Source organism: Lucilia cuprina, chromosome 5 (assembly GCF_022045245.1).
Source record: "Lucilia cuprina isolate Lc7/37 chromosome 5, ASM2204524v1, whole genome shotgun sequence".
Lineage (NCBI taxonomy): Eukaryota > Metazoa > Arthropoda > Insecta > Diptera > Calliphoridae > Lucilia > Lucilia cuprina.
Genome location: NC_060953.1, coordinates 57,371,543 through 57,396,119, shown reverse-complemented (window position 1 = coordinate 57,396,119; position 24,577 = coordinate 57,371,543). Strand labels below are relative to the sequence as shown.

The 24,577-nt window shown below is 28.7% G+C and overlaps 1 protein-coding gene across 1 annotated transcript in view; it reads left to right on the top strand.

Moving 5' to 3' along the window:
* The window catches only part of LOC111683780 (division abnormally delayed protein), a 146,964-nt gene that overhangs the window by 104,347 nt on the left and 18,040 nt on the right, over positions 1–24,577 (top strand). Inside the window, exon 3 of the mRNA XM_046952974.1 lies at positions 13,534–13,677. Coding sequence (XP_046808930.1) covers positions 13,534–13,677 — 144 coding nt within the window. The remainder of the gene's footprint in view (positions 1–13,533; positions 13,678–24,577) is intronic.

Sequence of the window (24,577 nt, the reverse complement as noted above, 5' to 3'; positions counted from 1 at the left end):
AGTCTATAGTCTAGTCTATAGTCTAGTCTATAGTCTAGTCTATAGTCTAGTCTATAGTCTAGTCTATAGTCTAGTCAATAGTCTAGTCTATAGTCTTGTCTATAGTCTTGTCTATAGTCTAGTCTATAGTCTAGTCTATAGTCTAGTCTATAGCCTATAGTCTAGTCTATAGTCTAGTTTATAGTCTAGTCTTTATCTAGTCTAGTCTACGATAATCGAGGGTAGTCTATAGTCTAATATTTTTAGTCTAGTATATTTATGTCCCAGTCTGTAGTGTAATCGCCAGTCTAGTCATCAGTCTGGGCCATAGCCTAGTTTAAAGTCTAGTTTAATGTCTAGTCTATAGTCGTATCTATAGTCAATTATATGGACTAGTTTAAAGTCTGTTCTATAGTCTAGTTTATAGTCTATAGAATGGTCTACTCTATAATCCATATAGTATATAGTCAAATTTATTGTATATTCTATAATTTAGTCTAGACTATAGTCTTTTATATAGCAGTCTATGTCAAGAAACTTAGAGTTAAAAAATATTTTAATAAAATTATTACTATCATTTCCTTACATTTCAATAATTTATCTTTTAAATGAATAGAAAACTAAAGAAATTTTTTAACTTTTATGAAAATTGTTTTATTTCTCTCAATTAATAAATAATATTTTTTTATAGTTTATTGTTATTAGATTTGTCTGTTTATAGAAAAAATAAGAAATATTTTTATTTATATTATAAAAACCTGTAAAGTATTTAGAAAATTGTTTTGTTTTTCTTGTTTTTTTATTTGTTAAAATTATTAAATTAAATATTCTAAACACATACTAGTTTTAATGCTTTAACTACAACCTTTTAGAATTGTATCACCCTTTTTTTGTTCTTTATACTACAAACGTTTATGTTCGTTTAATATTATTATTATTTTTTTTATATTAAGTTTTGAATTGTTGTCTTAACGTGATTGGATTTTTTAATTTAGTTAAAGTTTTATATAAATTTGTTTATTTTTTATAAATAAAACAATACAAATATATAGTTGTGTGTATACAATCAGATTGATTCTCAGAAAGGGTTTGAGTGTTTTGTTAAGACAAAACAAAACAAAAATCGTAATACGTTAAATGAAATTATAATTGTTTTTTTCTCTCTTATTTATATAATAATTTAACTTTTCCACATTTGTCAATTGTTTTTATTCTAAATTACGTGTTACTTTTAACATGTAAATTACATGTTTCTTTTGCCATAATTAGTTTCTTTTTAAAAAAATTTTTTGGTTTAAGCCTTAAATGAACACTTTTTATGTGTTGTGTTTAAAAAAAAACATAATTTCAAGCTCGATTAGTTTTTAAACATTAATTAGTTTTCATTTAATGATCATTTAGTTAAATTGGAAAATAATAAAAATTACTTTTAGTTATATTAATCAGTCATGCAGAGCAATTTTCATTTAATTGGTTTTCAATACTTCTTTTAACAATTTCCTAAATTTATTGTATTGTTATTAATTGTTGTCTTTTATTTTTCCTAATAAATTTTTGGTAATTATTAACAATAAAATATCTATAGATAAGACATATGGACTTCTTTAGTTATATTTCGAAAAGTATTGAAGTAGTTTAATAAATAAGAGTAATAAAATGGGCAAAATAAAACAAACATTTATAACAAATTTCTATCAGTGGGTGGTTGAATTAGTAGCTAAATGGTTAAAATGAAAAATATATACAGATATATAGACACCACACCCTGGTAATGTAGTTTAAACGGGAGTAGAATATTACATAGCAACAACAAAAACTACATGAAATGTTTAACAAATATTTATATTTCAATATTTCTAGACAAGATTCCATTAGTCTGGAAGTATAGTCTACTATATATAATAAAACTATAGCTATATTCTTTAGTCAGGATTTTAATCTATAGACTGGACTATAGTCAATATAATAAAACTATAGTATGAACAATAATCAAGGCTACACACTTTACATTTACAGTCTTGACTAGTGTCTGGACTATAGGCTATAGTCTGGACTATAGGCTATAGTCTGAACTATAGTCTATAGTCTGAACTTTATTGTATAGTGTTTAGTCTGGGCTATATTCTATAATAGTCTAGTCTATAGTTTAGTCTATAGTCTAGTCTATAGTCTAGTCTATAGTCTAGTCTATAGTCTAGTCTATAGTCTAGTCTATAGTCTAGTCTATAGTCTAGTCTATAGTCTAGTCTATAGTCTAGTCTATAGTCTAGTCTATAGTCTAGTCTATAGTCTAGTCTATAGTCTAGTCTATAGTCTAGTCTATAGTCTAGTCTATAGTCTAGTCTATAGTCTAGTCTATAGTCTAGTCTATAGTCTAGTCTATAGTCTAGTCTATAGTCTAGTCTATAGTCTAGTCTATAGTCTAGTCTATAGTCTAGTCTATAGTCTAGTCTATAGTCTAGTCTATAGTCTAGTCTATAGTCTAGTCTATAGTCTAGTCTATAGTCTAGTCTATAGTCTAGTCTATAGTTCTAGTCTATAGTCTAGTCTATAGTCTAGTCTATAGTCTAGTCTATAGTCTTGTCTATAGTCTAGTCTTATAGTCTAGTCTATAGTCTAGTCTATAGTCTAGTCTATAGTCTAGTCTATAGTCTAGTCTATAGTCTAGTCTATAGTCTAGTCTATAGTCTAGTCTATAGTCTAGTCTATAGTCTAGTCTATAGTCTAGTCTATAGTCTAGTCTATAGTCTATAGTCTATAGTCTAGTCTATAGTCTAGTCTATAGTCTAGTCTATAGTCTAGTCTATAGTCTAGTCTATAGTCTAGTCTATAGTCTAGTCTATAGTCTAGTCTATAGTCTAGTCTATAGTCTAGTCTATAGTCTAGTCTATAGTCTAGTCTATAGTCTAGTCTATAGTCTAGTCTATAGGTCTAGTCTATAGTCTAGTCTATAGTCTAGTCTATAGTCTAGTCTATAGTCTAGTCTATAGTCTAGTCTATAGTCTAGTCTATAGTCTAGTCTATAGTCTAGTCTATAGTCTAGTCTATATAGTCTAGTCTATAGTCTAGTCTATAGTCTAGTCTATAGTCTAGTCTATAGTCTAGTCTATAGTCTAGTCTATAGTCTAGTCTATAGTCTAGTCTATAGTCTAGTCTATAGTCTAGTCTATAGTCTAGTCTATAGTCTAGTCTATAGTCTAGTCTATAGTCTAGTCTATAGTCTAGTCTATAGTCTAGTCTATAGTCTAGTCTATAGTCTAGTCTATTGTCTAGTCTATAGTCTAGTCTATAGTCTAGTCTATAGTCTAGTCTATAGTCTAGTCTATAGTCTAGTCTATAGTCTAGTCTATAGTCTAGTCTATAGTCTAGTCTATAGTCTAGTCTATAGTCTAGTCTATAGTCTAGTCTATAGTCTAGTCTATAGTCTAGTCTATAGTCTAGTCTATAGTCTAGTCTATAGTCTTGTCTATTAGTCTAGTCTATAGTCTAGTCTATAGTCTAGTCTATAGTCTAGTCTATAGTCTAGTCTATAGTCTAGTCTATAGTCTAGTCTATAGTCTAGTCTATAGTCTAGTCTATAGTCTAGTCTATAGTCTAGTCTAGTCTATAGTTTAGTCTATAGTCTAGTCTATAGTCTAGTCTATAGTCTAGTCTATAGTCTAGTCTATAGTCTAGTCTATAGTCTAGTCTATAGTCTAGTCTATAGTCTAGTTAGTCTAGTTATAGTCTAGTCTATAGTCTAGTCTATAGTCTAGTCTATAGTCTAGTCTATAGTCTAGTCTATAGTCTAGTCTATAGTCTAGTCTATAGTCTAGTCTATAGTCTAGTCTATAGTCTAGTCTATTAGTCTAGTCTATAGTCTAGTCTATAGTCTAGTCTATAGTCTAGTCTATAGTCTAGTCTATAGTCTAGTCTATAGTCTAGTCTATGGTCTAGTCTATAGTCTAGTCTATAGTCTAGTCTATAGTCTAGTCTATAGTCTAGTCTATAGTCTAGTCTATAGTCTAGTCTATAGTCTAGTCTATAGTCTAGTCTATAGTCTAGTCTATAGTCTAGTCTATAGTCTAGTCTATAGTCTAGTCTATAGTCTAGTCTATAGTCTAGTCTATAGTCTAGTCTATAGTCTAGTCTATAGTCTAGTCTATAGTCTAGTCTATAGTCTAGTCTATAGTCTAGTCTATAGTCTAGTCTATAGTCTAGTCTATAGTCTAGTCTATAGTCTAGTCTATAGTCTAGTCTATAGTCTAGTCTATAGTCTAGTCTATAGTCTAGTCCTATAGTCTAGTCTATAGTCTAGTCTATAGTCTAGTCTATAGTCTAGTCTATAGTCTAGTCTATAGTCTAGTCTATAGTCTAGTCTATAGTCTAGTCTATAGTCTAGTCTATAGTCTAGTCTATAGTCTAGTCTATAGTTAGTCTATAGTCTAGTCTATAGTCTAGTCTATAGTCTAGTCTATAGTCTAGTCTATAGTCTAGTCTATAGTCTAGTCTATAGTCTAGTCTATAGTCTAGTCTATAGTCTAGTCTATAGTCTAGTCTATAGTCTAGTCTATAGTCTAGTCTATAGTCTAGTCTATAGTCTAGTCTATAGTCTAGTCTATAGTCTAGTCTAGTCTATAGTCTAGTCTATAGTCTAGTCTATAGTCTAGTCTAGTCTATAGTCTAGTCTATAGTCTAGTCTATAGTCTAGTCTATAGTCTAGTCTATAGTCTAGTCTATAGTCTAGTCTATAGTCTAGTCTATAGTCTAGTCTATAGTCTAGTCTATAGTCTAGTCTATAGTCTAGTCTATAGTCTAGTCTATAGTCTAGTCTATAGTCTAGTCTATAGTCTAGTCTATAGTCTAGTCTATAGTCTAGTCTATAGTCTAGTCTATAGTCTAGTCTATAGTCTAGTCTATAGTCTAGTCTATAGTCTATAGTCTATAGTCTAGTCTATAGTCTAGTCTATAGTCTAGTCTATAGTCTAGTCTATAGTCTAGTCTATAGTCTAGTCTATAGTCTAGTCTATAGTCTAGTCTATAGTCTAGTCTATAGTCTAGTCTATTGTCTAGTCTATAGTCTAGTCTATTGTCTAGTCTATTGTCTAGTCTATTGTCTAGTCTATTGTCTAGTCTATTGTCTAGTCTATTGTCTAGTCTATTGTCTAATTTAATCTATAGCCTAGTCTATAGTCTTGCCTAATGTCTAGTCTAGTCTATAGCTTAGTCTAAAGTCTAGTCTATAGTCTAGGCTAGAGTCTGAACTATAGTGTATAGTCTGAACTTTATTATATAGTCTTTAGTGGGGGCTATATTCTATGGTCTGGACTATATTCTATAATATTGACTATAGCCTATGCCGTGGTCTATAGTCTGAACTATATTTTATAAAATAAAACTAAATTATGATAATCAAGGGTACATTCTTAGGTAAGTACTATAGTCTGAGATAGTTTCTGGACTATAGTCTATAACATGAACTATATTCTACAATAGGAACTATAGTCTATAGGCTAGACTATAGTCTGTTGTCTAAATATTAGTTTATAGTCGGGACTAGAGTTTTAAGCCGGGTCTATAGTTCTTATTCGGGACTATAGTTATAATCTGATAGGCTATACTATAGTCTATTGACTAAACAGTCTAATCTATATTCGGACTCTAAAGCAGTTTATGTTGTAATTTGGGATAATGTCTAGTTTATAGGCCTGTACTATAGTCTAGTCTCTAAACTGCCCTTCAGTTTCACTTTAAACAATTTTTCAATTAATATCAACTATGGTGTTTGATTGCTAGTGTATGACACAAGAACCAATGGTCCGAATATAACTAATTACTATATTAGTAAAGTCACAGAAAAAAATGAAACAAAGTTGCAAAAACAAATAAAACATTTAATTATTTTGTTTTATTTATTTTGTAATATTATTAAACTAATGGTTATTACGAGCTTTTTTAATTAAAATTGACATGATAATAGACAATTGTCATGATACATTTATTTAAAATAAATAAAAATGTATTTAATTGATGGTTTAAGTTCGTTAAAAAGTTTGCCTAAGTATAGGCTACCAAAAGGGGAGGAAATTACGAATTTATTTAAATTTAGTTAAGACAATCAATTTTATTTATTTATTTATTTAGTTATCATATAGTTTGGTGGTAGTTCTAATTGGCCTTTATTTATAAGTATTTGTTGTTAAAACAACTAAATTAAATACTACTGATACTACCTTCGATATACTTTTAACCTTGACCTCAAGCTAACACTCACGCATTTTCATAATAAATTGATAGAATTCACGCATTGAATTTCTATAGACTTTTTGTTTAAAATTAAAGAAATACGACAATATTGGTAAAATAAATGAAAAATGTAGAAAAATAAAATTTTAATTATATCAAAGTCTTTAACCCATAAACCCATAATTATACTTTACAAACAATTTTTATATAACCTTACAAATATGCAGCATTTTTATTTATAAACCTTAGAGAGTTTTTTTAAATAAATTTTATTTTGTAGATTGCATAATTTTCAACACAATCTTGACATACTCTTTTAAACTAACCAAACTGAAACACTCACTCATACAGAAATATATTTTTAACACACATTCATATTAAGTACCTAAACCAAAAACATAAAACCTAAAAATATGCAATACTTTTTTAAGTTTGTTTTTTTGAATTTATCATTATTTTGCATTTTTTGCCTTTACAAATACATATATGAATTTCTGCTTTATGTTTTTGTTGTTGACAATTTAGAAAGAATGAAATAAAGAAAAAAAATCCCTTTGTGACTCTTTGTGTTGACATACTGTAGAGTTTTGTTATGAAAAGCAAAAAGGATTTTGGTGTGAGAAAATCATTTCAATTTTTCTTTTTCAATAAAAAAAAACTAAGAATAAAGCTTGAGTATAAATGTTGTTGTATTTGTTTATAAATCTTTAAATTCTTTTTAAATTTAATTGAAAACTTATGATAGTTTTGCCAGCAAATTAAAGAGTACATCAGGTGAGGGAGTATGGAAAGAAACATGTTTTATTTTTGCTATAAAATATAAAATGTAAAGCAAAAACAACTTGTTTAAAATACATATAAAGATTTTTTTATTTTGGTAAAAAAAACCCGCATTATTTAGGTGTGTATGTTGATTATTTGTATAAAATTTATTTGTGCATTTTAAAGGCTAAACTTGTGTGTGTGTGTGAGTGTTTGTATTTGAGTAAGGTTAAATATGGAAATCTGTAGTTTCCACACAGTTTTAAAGGGAATCAGTAAATCCTTTTTTAAGGCAGCAATTTTTCCCAAACTCAGTTCTTCAGACTATAGTCTAGCCTTGTCTGTATTCTGAAATACAGTTCAGTCTACAGCTTTTAATAGTACAAAGCTATAATACAGATTTGACTATAGATCAGTAACCTGGAATTAGTCTAATCTGAAGTCTGGACCAACGTTTACCCTGAAATATAGTTTTGTCTACAACCTGGAATAGTCTAGTCTAGTCTATATCCTGTACTAGTTTTTAGCCTGGACGATAGTCTAGTCTTTTACCTGGACTATAGCCTATAGGTCGGACTATTGCTTAACTCATAGTCGGAGCTATAGACTAGTCTACAGTCTGAACTATTGGCCAGTCTATAATCTTGTCTATAGCCTGGACTATAGTCTCATCTATAACATGGACTATAATGTAGGCTATAGCGTGTACTATAGTCTCATCTATAACATGGACTAAAGTGTAGTCTATAGTCCAGAATATAGTCTAGCCTGTAGCCAGGACTACAATCTTCTAAGAGGCTGAACTAGTCTAGTATACTATTGTTTAACTCTTAGCCTGAGCTATAGTCTAGTATACAGTCTGAACTAGAGTCTAGTCTATAATCTAAACTATAGTCTATAGCCTAGGCTATAATCTTCCCAAAAACTAGTGTAGTATACAACCTGGTGTAGTATACTAAGGACAGTATTCTATAATCTGAACTATAGTCTAGTCTATAGCCTGGACTAAACTCAATAAAATGGACTATAATCTTATCAATAGTCTGAACTAGGGTAGTGCAGTATACAATCGGGACTATATTCTATATTCTGAACAATATTCTATAATCTAAACAATAATCTAGTATATAATCTGGATAGCAGCCTAGTATTCAGTCTGAATTATAAACTAGAAGACTGGACTATAATATATAGTGTGGATTATAGATTACATCTGTCTACAATAGGGACTATAACCTGACCTATAGTTTAGTTCTAGTCTAGTTTAAAGTCCTTACTATAATCTAGTCTAGTCTATAAACTGTCCAAACAAAATCTCTTAGCCTCTATTTGACTTTGGGCCCTGTGTGTTACCACGATATCCAGTTCATAATCTAGACCCTAGTCTATTTTATAGTTTGGACAAATGTCTATCCTATAGCCTGAACAAATATCTATCCTATAGCCTGTACTATAGGCTATAGTCTGATCTAAAGTTTTTTGAAGATTTGCCAAGCCTTTAGTATAGTCTATGATCTAGAGAAATCGTAGAGTTGAGTAATTTTTATCTACAAGAATTCAATTGATTTCCTTTTCTTTTGACAAAAACATGTTAAGGATTCATTACATTTAACTCCGATCTACCGGTTATAGATTAATGGTTATTGTGGTATGTTGTAGCTATTTTTACAATTCAATGTCATGAGGGATTTACTGTCAATACCTGCATTGTATTCTTTGTTTTTTTTTTTGGTTCAAGCAAACATATTCAAATATTTTTCAATCAATACCGCTCTTGTTAAATACCAGTACGAATACAAGTAAATTTTGTCTATAGTTTTTATTGTAAAACAGTTACATTGTTGAAAATATTATTGCAACATTATTTGGGACAACAATGCTGGTGCACTGGTATAGCTGACATATGCAGCATTTGTGGTTTTCATTGGTTTGTTATTGTGAATTACATGAAACCAAAAAAAAACTAAATATTTTGTAGATTATTGATTTTCCCTGACAATTGTTTTATTATTTTTTGTCTCGCTCTTTTGCATCAAATGTCCTTATGTCTGGCTAGTGATTAGTTTTTCATTGTTTTATTTTTTCAACTGCTCATTATTTTCAATTAGTATTGAGGTGTTAATTGTTAATTTACATGTTTATTGTTAATTACTATTTTAGTGGGCACTCCTCATTCTAAATGAAAATCATAGCATATTTATAGGTTTTGTTTAGCAATAAATAGAAATTTATGTTGTGAAATAATGAGGGTTTTTTTGTTTAGAGATATTATTAGAAAAATTATTTTAATTAGTAAACTAAAAGCCTTGTAGTCAACAAAGAATTTTAGCCTATAGCTAAGGGATTTTTATTTAAATTAAAAATTCAAAGCAGCCTTTTAGGGGTTTTGTAGCAAATAAATGAAAAATTTTAGAAATATTGAAACAAACAAAAATTATATATAGAAATAAATTAGTTTAGTTTGAAACCAAAGCAGCAAAAACTATGGTCTATACTTTAGGAATTTTTTAGGTAAAATATTTAATGCATACTTTTAGGGTTTTATTCATAAACTTTTATCAAAAGTTTATAAATCAATTTTTCATACAAAACTTGTTCTATAAACCTTCAATAAATGTTTATAAATAAAGCATTAAGTCTTTAAAGAAATTTATTAAAAATTTTTGTTGTTTTTGAAACAAAATAGCCTGCAAATAGCAAAATAGCATATTTTAGGGCAAAAGTTATTTACATTTCTTTAGCTTTAACCTAGTTACTAAAATATTAAGATTTTTTTATAATTAAATTATAATTTTGCTTAAAATTTATAGTTATACATAAATTAAAAAAAAATACCTTTGTAAAATACTGCCTACTTTTAGGCGAAAGTCTTAGAAATTAATAAATTAGAAAAAAAAAAACATTTTAAGCATAAATTTGGCATAAAATCAAAATTAGACAACTAAAAAACTTGGCTTCAGTTTAGCCTAAAACTCATAACATATATATCTAAAACAAAATAATATAAAAACAGCCTAAAATTGGGCAACATTTATAGAAACAACCTAAATTACTTTTAAAAGAAAATTTCGTAAGCAAAAACTACTGTACAAATTTAAAAACGACCCTGACACTATAACACAACAATCTTTTAAACGAGAACAAGAAACAAAAGGCAAATAACTGCAATAGTAAATTTTTGTTCTTGTTTGTTTTGTTTTTCTTGGGCGAAAATGCCCTAAATACAACTCCTTATAGCAAAATTTACTTTTATATGTAAAACAATAAAAAAACATACACAATTGAAGTAATTGTATGCTGCTCACACATGCATTTAAATAAACATAGAACAGCAACAAAAATAGTAATAAGAAAATATTACTCATACAATAATAATCATGCAGTACAGTGTAGTAAGTTTAAGTATAAAAAAACAAGTGTTTACTTTTAGGCGCGCAAAGACGTCTAAGGAAGAGAGAGTGGAGAGAAAGTGTGCAAATATGAAAGAACACTTAAGGTAAACAAAAATAAATATACAGCAGGAAAAAATGTAATGTAAAGTAAACCTGTAAAATTATTTAACATGCACAAACACTACCAATAAAGTTAAATAATATAAACAGCATAAAACAATAACAACAACCCAGCAGTTTTACAAGGAGTGTAAGTATCACTTGTTAGGCAGAATCAACTTTTGATTTGAGAATAAGGTATTAAAGGGTCAACTGAATTCCTGCTAAGACGGACGGATATTGAAATATGTATAAACTTTTTTTAAATTAAACTAATATTTATATACTTTGTTTATCTATTTACATGTAGTTGTTATCTTAACATAAATGTAAATAAAATGCTCAGAAACACCGTGAATTTGAGAAATTCCATACTTTTTTTTATATAAATAATGTAAAAATCATACTCGTTTTTCACCAATAACCTTACACAATTATGTTTTCAGGCATATTACTTTAAAGGAAATGTTGCATTTTTTTTGTATATCTTAGGGCGCAAAATATTGGATTTCTTTTAACACCCATATTGTTATATATCAATGCCTTAAAGTAGGCAATAATAATTTTAAATGCCTTTAACAAAAAGTTAAAGATATTAAACTTTAACAGGAAAAACTTTTAATGAAAAATGGTTCTTAGTCAATCATACTAGTCTTGAAGATTGGCTAAATACTAATAAAATTAGTTTCAGTCTAGTACTTGCAAATACTTTTTTATACAAAATAGTATACGATAGTGAAAATATTTCATATTTATTTTCCATTATAAGAGAATTTAGACATTTTCCTCAAGGTCTAAAACCAAACTTAATTTTCCTCCAAAAAACTTAACTAAAAGTATGCAACACTTTTATGTTTTGTAGAAAAAAATTACCTAAAAGTATGCTTTAAATTTTCCAAAAAATAGCAAAACATTTTTAAAATCTATTTAAAAAATATACCAAATAAAAAATCTCCAAATTATTTGAATAGCTTTAATTAAAATTCCTTTACACACTTCTCCTAAAAGTATGCTTTAAATTAATTAAAATATTAAATAAAAAAACGTCATAAACCACAAATACTTTTAAACTATTACCGTCATACAATCTACATAATTGACCACAAATTTTGTGTAGCCCTGAAATCAACTTGAAATATTTAAACTCACTATCATGACTGACCATCACCATCGCAACCCACTTTCACTTGCACTCTTGTAATTTCACTTAAAGGGTATACAAGTGTGTGTTGCTTTTTTCAGAGATGGTAAAGCTAATAGGAAATTACTTTCTTTGATTTTACTCTCTAGGCTATAGTCAATACGCTATATGTCGAATCCAGTCTAATCACTATGTGATATACTCTATAGTCCCGACTATAACCTGTCTATAGTTCAGACAATAGTCCAATCTTTAATTAACCTTATTCTATAGTCTAAACTAGAGTCATTTTATAGACCATAACTATTCTATAGTCTATAATATAGTCATTCTTTAGTCCAGACTGTAGTAATTCAATAAAAATAGTTCAGACAATAATCTAGGGCCACAGACAATATTACTATAATATATACAATTATTTCTCTCCAATTCAAACTGCATTCCTTCTATTGTCCAGACTATAGAATGACTATAGTCCAATCTTTAGTCATTCTGTGGTCACAGTCCAGTCTCTCTAGTCCAGAATTTAGTCATTCTGATTTCAAACTTAAGTCTAGACTATAGCCATTCTATAGTCCTAGCTGTAATCAGTATGTAGTCCAGACTTCAGTCATTCTATAGGCCAGATTACAGTCTTTCTAGTCCATACTATAGCCACTCTGATTTCATACTTAAGTCCGGACTATAGTCGAAACTATAATCACTCTATAATCCAAACTTCATTCATTATATATTCAGGAATGTAATAATTCTATGGTTGGGATTATAATCATTCAATAGTTCAAACTATAACGGTTTTAGTGTTTAGAATATATTGATTCATTTGCCCGGAGAATTTTGATTCCACGGCCTGTTCTATAGGAGAGACATTTCATGGTCCAGATTATAATCGTTCTACGGTCCAAATTTAAGTCAATATAAGGCCCTTATGGGCCAGTTAAATACAGCTGTTAAGCCAGCTATATAGTCCAGACTAGACTCCAGAATATAGTAGTTTTATTGTCCATATTTTTCGACTTTTTTCATTTAGTTAAAAGTCGACTTTTAGACTTTTCGAATTTTAGTATTTTATAAATAGTCGACTTTTTCTGACTTCTTTCGACTTTTTCAACTTCTTTCGACTTTTTGACTATTTTCGACTATTATAGAGTATTTGACTTTTTTCCACTTTTTTAAAATTTTTGACTTTTTTCTATTATTTTCGAGCTTTCGACTTTTTGACTATTTTTCGACTGTTTTTTACTTTTTTCGAGTTTTGACTTTTTTAAATTTTCGAATATTTTTGACTTTTTTCTACTATTTTTGAGTTTTCGACATTTTTGGACTTTTATTTACAAAGTCGACTTTTCGAGTTTTTTCATAGACTTTTTTGGAAGAAAATAGTCGACTACGACTTTTATACTTTTTTCGACAAAAAGTCGATTGTTCGAAAGTCGATTTATAGAACCCTAACTACAACTATTAAACCAGACTTTAGCCATATTAGCATTTCTTAAAATTGGTCATATTCCATCCCCGCTTTTAAGCTCTCTCTCTCTCTCTCTTTCTCTCTATCTCTCTCTCTTTCATTCCAAACTGTCTGTCCACCATTTTTCTCATTTGTGTAATATTTGCTGGTGACAAACTATGCTTCTTTTCTCGTTTTTTTTTTATAACAATGTTGGGAACAAATTGCAATAAATAAAATAGTTTGGCGAAATGCCAAAAGAATTTTTTTCATGCAAAAGAGTTATTGCAACAACTATGAACATAAATTCGAACATGTAAATTGTATAGAAAATAATAGTAAAGCTTTTCTTAAAGTTACCTTGACATAATTTCCTTAAAACATATTTTCAATATTTTGCAAAATTTGTAAACAAATTATATATAGAATATTTATTTAATAACTCTATAACTAAATATTTTACTCACTCACTCTCGTTCTTATTGCAGGTTCACAATGTGGCGGTCAATGTTGTTCGAATTCAACAGAAATCGATTTAAGAAAAAAGGCCACAACAGTATTTGAACGTCTATTGCATCATCATACAAAAAGTTTACGTGGCATTTTAGAATCAACAGCAAATTTATTTCAATGTAAGTACATACAAAAAAATCAAATAAAATATTTTATTTGAAAAAATTGTTTGATTGATTAACAAATTTTATTATTTTGCCAGCCTTAAAAAAATAATCATAAACTTTTTATGAATTTTAATTAAATTTAAAAGTAAGGAAAAAAATCAAGCTTCAAAAATAAATATGTTTGGTTTTATCTTATAAAGAAAAAACCAATATGCTACTAAAAAATATATATTACTAAAACTGTCCAAAAAAAAATGACAAATGTTTTCCTTGAAATTGCGGTTGGCAAATAAAGTCATAATTTTGTTGAAAATTAATCATTAAAATAAAATAAATACCGTAAAAATGCATATAATTTCAATATTTATATTCATATTTTTTATATATGTATATATATATATGACAAATGTTTATGTCATTGCATAATAAATAAATATTTAAAAAGGAAGATACAATTGTCAGTGGGATGTTGTGAATTTCAAATTAATTAAAAGCGCCTAAAATTCAATAATTTATAATGAGTTTTTTTTTGTATTTTTTGCAAATAAAAATTTTGGCACACTTGAGGATTATTGTTTTGTTGATATTTTTATTAAAATAAAAACACACACACGCGCAACAGGAAATCTATAAATCCTTAATTAAGTATTTGAAAATAAATAATGATATTCATACCAAATCAGAATAATAATGATAATAATAATAATACTAGAGTTCACAAAATTTTGTTTGACATGAAAATCATATTTAGTATTTCGAACAGTTCTATAATCTGTCGGTAAATTTTAGAGATTATAGTTCAGACAAAAGTCATTATCTATTTCACACTTTAGTTTGTCTACAATCGGTCTATAGTTCGAGCCAGTTTATCGTCCAGCTATCTATTACCCCTGACTATAGCCATTCTTTTGTCCGGATTTAATTTAGTCTATAAATATCCTTGTAGTAGTCTATAGTTGGTCTATAGTCTAGACTATAGTTGGTCTATAGTCAGGACTATAGTTGGTCTACAGTCAGGACTATAGTTGGTCTATAGTCAGGACTATAGTTGGTCTATAGTCAGGACTATAGTTGGTCTATAGTCAGGACTATAGTTGGTCTATAGTCCAGACTATAGTTGGTCTATAGTCAAGACTATAGTTGATCTATAGTCAAGACTATAGTTGGTCTATAGTCAAGACTATAGTTGGTCTATAGTCAAGACTATAGTTGGTCTATAGTCAAGACTATAGTTGGTCTATAGTCAGGACTATAGTTGGTCTATAATCAGGACTATAGTTGGTCAGGATTATATATAGTGCAGACTATAGTTGGTCTATAGTCAAGACTATAGTTGATCTGTAGTCAAGACTATAGTTGATCTGTAGTCAAGACTATAGTTGGTCTATAGTCAAGACTATTGTTGGTCTATAGTCAAGACTATAGTTGGTCTATTGTCAAGACTATAGTTGGTCTATAGTCAAGACTATAGTTGGTCTATAGTCAAGACTATAGTTGGTCTATAGTCAAGACTATAGTTGGTCTATAGTCAAGACTATAGTTGGTCTATAGTCAAGACTATAGTTGGTCTATAGTCAAGACTATAGTTGGTCTATAGTCAAGACTATAGTTGGTCTATAGTCAAGACTATAGTTGGTCTATAGTCAAGACTATAGTTGGTCTATAGTCAAGACTATAGTTGGTCTATAGTCAAGACTATAGTTGGTCTATAGTCAAAACTATAGTTGGTCTATAGTCAAGACTATAGTTGGTCTATAGTCAAGACTATAGTTGGTCTATAGTCTAGACTATAGTTGGTCTATAGTCTAGACTATAGTTGGTCTATAGTCTAGACTATAGTTGGTCTATAGTCTAGACTATAGTTGGTCTATAGTTAATACTATAGTTGGTCTATAGTCAAAACTATAGTTGGTCTATAGTCAAAACTATAGTTGGTCTATAGTCAAGACTATAGTTGGTCTATAGTCAAGACTATAGTTGATCTATAGTCAGCACTATAGTTGGTCTATAGTCAAGACTATAATTTGTCTATAGTCAAGACTATAGTTGGTCTATAGTCAAGACTATAGTGAGTTCATAGTCAATATGAAAGTTAGTCCATAATCAAGGCTATAGTTAGTCCAGACAATAGTTAGTCTAGACTATAATCAGTCGATAGTCAAGACTATAGTCAGTCTATAACACATATAATCAATCTACAACTTTTAGTTACAATTTAAATTTTTTTTATAACAAATTTTGATTATTTTATTGATATTAATATTTCTTGTACAAATTTTAATTGCAAATATTAAAAATACAACAAAAAAATAATACAATAAACAGAATTTAAACAAAATAGCCACTAATTTTAAATAAAAACAATTTTTTGAAATGTTTAATTCTTTTAATAAACAAAATGGGTTAATTGCAAACCAACAGATTTGGATAAATTGTGAAAAATATTTGCACATAAAATAAGTATAATTTAACAAATATAATTAAAATCTCTATAAACAAAAAGCAACATTTTTATAATGTCAATATTAAATGAATGCAAATAATAATAATCAAAAAATAACAATAATAAATTGTACAATAATCACGTTTCAAACATTTTAAAAATTCACATGGTGCAATCAAAATTATTGTATCAATGACGTTTTGTTTTTGTTTTTTTTTAATAAGGAGGTCTATAAATATGGCTTGTTTTTTCCGATTGTTTATATTTTATATATTGTTTAATCCTCTCGAGAACCAGTTACATGGCTAGTGACTCATTTAGGCTTAAAATATATTATACTACCGAGTACTAAATTAATAAATTTAAGCAAATTTCATTTTTAAACTTTAATTATCACGAGTATAGAAAACTTTTTACTTTGGAACCCTCCCACCAAAAAACAAAATATATATAATGAAGAAAAAAAAAGAGAAATAACTTTCTAAAGAGCAATAAAAAGAAATAAATAAATACAGGAAGTTGTACTCACACACACACAAATACATAAAAAAATTAATAATGGACTACCACAACTTTATTGTTTTCTATTAACAGCCCTAGGTTATGCAATATATATTGTGTGATATTTTAATTTTAAAATTTTACAATGAAAGTAGGCAATGTTTTATAACAAAAACTGTATAAATAAAGTTATGCGAGGGTTGTTTATACGTGTAGTACATCTAAAAAAGTAAACTAAACTTTTTGATTTTATGACAGCACAAAATCATTCAATGATTTATTATTTCAACCAGCTTAAACCAAATTCCTTTAAAATGAAATTCTTAGAAAAATACCTTTTAAAAACATCTCCCCCCTACGCAAATTTAAAAAAGGAAATATTCTTAGAACTTTTTAATATAATACTCGTAGCTTTAAAGCGAAAAAAAAGTTAAATACTTTATTTTTTAATGTCTCAAATAAAGGGTGAATAAAACTTATAAAAAGAGAGAAAGAAAAAAAAGAAGATGGAAAAGGAAATGCACCAAAAGTGGAAATAATCCACTTATAAATACTAGAATTACTTTGTAATAATGTTTTCTTCTTTTATATATGTCCGAAACATCTTTATTAAAAAATTCCTAAAAAAAGTCTTTGGAAAAAAGGTAACTAACCTTATAAAAGGCAAACGAATTTTGTTATTAACAAAAAAAAAACAGAACAGAAACATCTGCAGCTTTAGTTACAAAAGTATGCATTAAAACTTATAAATATTCTCAGGCATAAACTTAAGCAATTTCTATTTATAAATATTAAAAAAATTCTAAGCTTTTACTACAGCATATACGCACGCTCCGTAATACTTGTAGTCGTTTATAATGACAACAACAACAGCGGCTACACAGCAGTTGTTCCAGCATTTTTATGTAAAACAACAACAACAACTACTACTTTAGCTAGATTTACTGAAAGTCTCTAGGAAATGTAACTTAACGGAAAAGTTATTTGCATTACAGCAAAGAAATATTATGCCAATAGGAATAATTATTTATGAAAATAATTTTTGAAAATACCTTAAGGACGTAAAAGTTATGTTAGTTAGGAAATCATATTATTATAGTTTGGCTCAACTTATAGTCGCATTTACAACATACATCTAGATATTGGTATTAGAATGAATGACTAACTGTGTACCTCTATATCCGATTACCTTCTTTTGAAAATTCTCTATAATGTCTTCGCCTTTAGAATGTCAGGCTCTTGGCTCTTCTTATAAGCAATATTTGTGAAACACTGTCATTAGGGTTCCAAAAATTGACTTTCGAATAATCGAACAATCGACTTTTTGTCGAAAAAAGTCGAAGTCGACTTTGTTCCAAAAAAGGCAATAACTCGATTATCGTTTATGAAAAAAGTCGAAAAGTTGACTTTGTAAATAAAAGTCAAAAAGTCGAAAAATCAGAGAAAGTCGAAAATAGTAGAAAAAAGTCAAAAATAGTCGAGAATATAAAAAAGTTAAAAGAAATATAGTTGTCGGAAAAAAAACTCGAAAAAAGTACAAAATAGTCGAAAATAGTCAAAAAGTCGAAAAAATTCGTAAAAAGTCGAAAATAGTCAAAAAGTCGAAAAGTCGTAACAAGTCGAAAAAAGTCGAACAATTACAAAATACTAAAAGTCTAAAATTCGACTTTTAACTATGTAAATGAAAAAGTCGAAAAATCGACTATGCATAAAATGCAAAAAGTCTTCTCTCTCTTAACGATCATTTAACCACATATTATATTCCATTACCCCGACTGGCTCCGTTCTCGTTGTCACATACGTTTATGCTTTTGTCAGTTTGACTTGGCTTCACTTCTAAATGCTTTTAAATCATATCCTAGAGCTCGAAGGTAAAGTTTTTGGTAGATTGAATTCCACTAGTAGCTTCTCTTTATAGGAATTTCATAAGCTCTTTAATTACCCACTATTCTCAAGTGAAGATTACCACAGAAAGATAAGTCATTAGCTCTATCATTATCATGTTTATACCAAAAGAGTTAGTTACTAAGATCATTAGAAATAGAAGAATAGAAGGCTATATCATTCATACAGTCTAGTAAGGTACTATTCATTTTAAAGAAGCTCTTCTCTTCCTCAAAACGATCTTTCAACCACACATTATTTTCCATTACCCCAACTGGCTCCGTTCTCGTTGTCACAAACAGTTTAGCTTTTGTCAGTTTGACTTCCTCGAGTGTCCTTAAGATCGCAACAAATACTTTAGCACTTTATTATTGAATATTTTCGATTACACTCTGAACATGTGTTTCAGGGATTTACTGTGTTATTTTGCATATCTCTCTTTAGATTCTGCACGTCCCATTTGTAGTCCAAAAAGAGAGGAAGTACCTCTTGTTTAAGTTACCCAGAAGAATCCTTATATGATAAACCTTACGTTTCGTTATTACAACTAGCTTCACTTGTAAATGCTTATAAATGCTTGAGATCTCGAAACCAAAGTTTTTGGTAAATTACCTTTCACGAGTATCTTCTCTTAAGAGATAAGAATTTTATAAGCTCTTTCATTACTTAACCACTATTCTAAAGTGAAAATTATCACAGAATGTTAAGTCGGCTATAACTCTCTAAAATTCAAACTTATAGCTGTTCGTGTAACAACTGATTCTTACAAGTGATTGATCTTTTCGACAATTTGTGTATCTTATCTTTGTGTGCGATAAAGCAACTGCTAAAATTGACTTATTAAATTTCGGAAATTTTTGGACAAATCAGTCTCTATATATCAGATAGGAAACAGCATTTATTTATTTAATGGCAGCATTACAAACATTGTAGATTAATTCATTTTAACTTCTTTCGCTATATATTCAATCCCGAATAGACTCCGCTCATACATTAAATTGGTTGAAATTCATAATCGTCGAGAAAGATTGATTTGAAGAAAATGAAATATCAAGCGTTCCAATTTCTTATTGGCCTTTTAAACATTCGTAAGTATGTATCTCTTTAGATACATTAATACTTTTAATATCGTGTCTATAATGGCCTGTGTGTATGTATGTGTATGTGTTTTTTAACAGTGCTAACAAAAATATTATTAAAATATATACATTAAGTATGAGTTTGCATCTGTATAAGTGCTAAAGATGTATAACAACATTTAATGAAATTCATAGTTAAATATTGTTTATATAAATAACGGCATAATATTTTTTGCGTTCTTTTCATCTTTAAGGAATTTTGCATGTTTTACTGAGACGGAAGTTGGGCTGGTTGGTTTGGTGGTAACTACTAAAAATTCCAGTCTACATTATTAAGCGAAATACCAGAAAAAAGTTACATATAGAAAATGAAGTAATAATAAAACTGGAATAGTATTCACTAGTATTATAGCGTGTGTGTGTTGATAAAGGAAGTTGAGATTTCAATTGAAATTCAAATAGTTTACTAAGGAGGATCATTAGTTAATGGTTTTTCTTTTGATCTTCGAAAATGTTAACTGATCATAAGTAATTAATTCTGTAGTTTTTTCACCAGTTTGTTCAAAAGGATAATACCGCATTTTAACAATTCTCAGAGCAACCCAATAAAATATTTTCAAATTTTGGTAACGAGTATTGTAGGTAATGTAGTTATTTCATACATTACATACATTACTTGGTAATCAATAACATAAATTATTTTTTTTTATAAACTTTGCAGTCAATTGTCTATAGCGTATGTATAGTAAAGTGTGTCTAACCGTAGTCGATTTTGGAAGTTTTTTAATACTTCTTGGTATTTACATTTGTGTGGAAACCATTCCAGATATAATGATAAAATTACTTTTTAATGTGCCATTGAATAAGAGAATAGACTAGCAAATATAAAAAATAACTGTAAAACCAGTTTTAAATGCGGAAAAGTCGGGTAAGGAGATTTGTAATCAATTATTTTTTGGTTCTCATCGAACAAAAATAAGTAGTTATTCACCCAAAAAGTAACTACTTACACTTTTCTCCAATATTACTTGCCTACTTACAGGGTAAGTGAAGATTTTGCTAGGAAGTTTTACAGGTTAGATAACTGATCTTTATGCATGAGAGGATTCACCAAAAGTGGCTTCTAAATCAAAAGGTTTTAGTATCTCTTACGTAACTACTTACACTTTTCTCCGATATTGCTTGCCTACCTACCGGGTAAGTGAAGATTTTTCTGGGAAGTTTCACAGGTAATATAACTGATCTTTATGTATGAGAGGATCTACCAATAATAGCTTTTAAATAAAAAGGTTTTAGTATCTCTTACGTTGTGATTCATTTCCACAACTCTTACCAACTTACTTTTACATTATATCATTATCAGTAACCGATCTAGCAAAAATCTAATTAAAAGTTTCAGATTTCGAATACCTTAATAAAATTACAGAAAATATATATTTATTAAAATAGTATCTACATATGACACATCTTAAAATAACGATTAAAAATCACCTTTCAAGTGTTAGTATGAGTATTTATCTTTATATTTTAATATAAATAAATTTCAATCTGATGTGTGTCATATATGCATTTCTACCCGTATGGTATCATTTTTATATTGAATGCAAATATTTACTTCAGAAAATCACAAATAAAAAATGAAATATTCTCACACTAACATTTAAGTAAAAGAGTAAATTTACATTTGTATCTAAATCATTGATGCATATTATACTTGTGTATATAACTACGCAAAGATTTATGTATATGTACATATAAAAATAAATATATATTTACTTATACTGCACATAAATAAATATATAATAAATATGAATATAAAAATAAACACATAAAATAAAAGAAGTCTTTAAACCCAAAGGAATTCAAACAACATTTTTATGGGTTTGACTGTTTGGTTTGGCTGCGTTTTTTTTTTTTTTTTTGTTTTTGGAAAGCTGTTAGAGGAGAAGAAACTCGCGCACAAGAAGCGTGGGAATACGATAGAAAAAAATTAATTGTAAATATCATAAAATCTTTATCGTTTTAAATATGTATAACAAAAACGAAATAAATAAAGTAGTTATACTCTTAAAATTTATATTTTAACAAACCAGATTTTTGTTCCCTCAACGCCCAGTGCACAATCCTTTATTCTGTATTATTTGAGCTTCAAGTATGTCATAACAAATTGGAAAATGAGTCATTATGGTTTTAGCAATAAAATGTTAAAAAATATTTTTATATAAATGCAAAGGTGGGCAATATTTGGCACTAAGGAGGAACACATAGAAAGGTTACCTCAAAGTCTGACAGAGTGTTTTAGGGTTTAACACTTGATGTCCATTCATCAGATTTCTCTCAGTTCATTTGGTATAATTTTGATCTTAGTCCCAAATCTCTGTCAAAATATTATCGTTCGATCCTTAAATTTACTCTACATTAACTCCATTTCCACATCATTTTCATAGCTGTAACTGCATTTAGATTATTATGTAAAGAGGATTACTAGGATAAAGTGATCTAATGTGACGTGAGAAATGGTGCTTTCATTGATGAATTCATCATGAAGCTTTCCATCTCTTTAGTAAATTAAGATTCTTTAGGACAAAATATTTTCAGAAGGGCATATATAGAGGTGTCCTCAAAGTCTGACAGAGTGTTTTAGGGTTTACGCTAGCTGTCCTTTCATCAGATTTCGCTCAATTCATATGATATAATTTTGATCCTTGTCCTAACTCTCTATCAGAATGTCATTGTTCGATTCTGGGAGTTCCTTTATATGAGAAGGCTTCTCTTGTTTAAAAACGATCATTGTAGCCACATCAAATGTTCCCAATAACTTTAGCTTTTCTAACAAATGCTTTTAATTCCGAAGTTCTTTATCGGGCCCAACTCTTCCATTCATAAAAAAATTAAAAAAAGATTTCGGACACTTTTTTATCGGCAGTTAATGTCGCAGTTAACGAGTCCAACTCTTCAATTCATAAGTAATTAGAATTAGGGGACTTTGTATCAGATTTCGGAGACTTTACTGAAACTAACAAATCAAATCATAAGCTTAAAATGGATGCAATATTCATAAATAGATGTCGAGGTTTTACTGGAAAACAATATAGAGTCTTTATAAGAAGTTAATTTCTCAGTTAGCGGGACAAAGTCTTCAATTTATAAGGAATTAGTTTTCTTTAGAGAGAACATATACTGAGCAATGTATAGAAACTATCGGAAACCATGGTGGGAGAAACAAGTCGGATCTAAATCTGATACTTCTAGCATATTTCGCTAAATCATCGTAATTGTACTTGATTCCTTGGATTTTTAAAAGTTCCCCACTTAAGTTCAAAGAAATATTTTCCAATTGACCACAGAAATTGCTCTACATTAAGCCCAAAAGGTTTTAATTAAAATATCTTTCTTTCCTCTAAGTATACTCTGCCCCTTTTCACTGATTTCCTTTATTAACTAAAGCCAACACAACAACATCTTGCGAAAACAATTCATAATGAAAAGCACAAAAATCAAGAGCACAATATTAAGAAGAAAAAAACCTTAACCATGGTGCAAAATAGCAAAAATTTAAATTAAATTGCTTACAGTACTCGTAAGTTCATGTTGTTAATTTTGAAAAGTCAAATAAACTCATATACATATAAGTACTTGCACACTTTTAGTTAGATTTGTGACACATATACTTAAGTAAAAAAAGGACAAAAGGTAGTTTACACAAACACTCAAATTATTAGGAAATATATTGTGAGCGAGAAGGAAAATATGCAAGAGAAAGCTGTGCTGCATACATGTGTAGTTTAATTCATTAAAGTTTTAATAACATGTTCACAGCAGCAGAGAGTCATAGACAATAAGGGCAACAGCAGAAAAAAACAAAAAGAATATAACAAGATGTTGGATAATGTTTGGCATCATTTCTCCACACTTCTCTTGTTCTAGCCTTTATTTCCCCCTTTCTAGTTTTAAACATAAAAGTTCATACCTTTTGGTGTATACATATGTATGAAAATGTTTCTTGTATTCGAATATGCTGTTGGGTTTATGTCAACTGAAGAATGGAAAATTGAATGAAAAAAACTCACAACAATCAGACAAAGAATTAAGCAGAACAACAAAAGTTATGAAACTATGAAGTTTTATATACAATGAATTTAAACAATAATACTTGTGCATAAATAAATACCCAGCGAAAAGTGTAAATGTTTCGAATTATTATTAAAAACTTTACGAGAAGTATTTCTAACTAGAAGACTTTAGTAATAGAATTTCTTATAGAGTAAATAGAAAGCAAGAGAGCGTAAGGTAGACTCCTAGAGAAACAACAAGGACAAAGCAAATTTCTAGGATTCCTTTTTTACTTTCTTGAAAGTCCTTGTTTGTTGCTCGCTGGGTTTAAACATATTTATTTAAGTAACAATACAATTGTGGTCGTTGTACACGTTTATGCTTTGTATTTCCATTATATGTATGTAGTTGTGTTTATGGCAAAAAAAAAATATTTAATAATAAAAAGTAAAGTTTAAATTTCAACAAATATAAACAAGTGATGCAAGACTATGGGGAGTATAATGCTACGGATATCTTATAAAAATAAAATATAAACTTTAAGATTATAAAAATAAATGGACAACATTTCATTTTTGTGTTATGTTGTTCACCGCTTTGCTTAGACGTTATGACGCCCTAATGGTCGGTCCAAAAGTAATGTATAATTTAAAGTTGTGTCGTTTACTTTTGTATAATTATGCGGAGATTTTGCTTAGGTGTCTAAATCGCATTTAAAACCAATAGATTAGCCTGTCACAGAAAGATGGTTTGATAAAATGAAAGACAAACTCCTCTGCATCGAATGTAAAGTATGTTAAAGTCGTTTTCCAAAGTTCTATCGACTTGATAAATTTCCTTTAAATTGAAATTTTAAAAAATTGCTTAGACGTTGTTTTCTCTCCTTCTTTAGTCGCAAAGGTTAACACCTCTTAAATTTGTTAAAAAATGCTTAGACGTTGTTTTCTCTCCC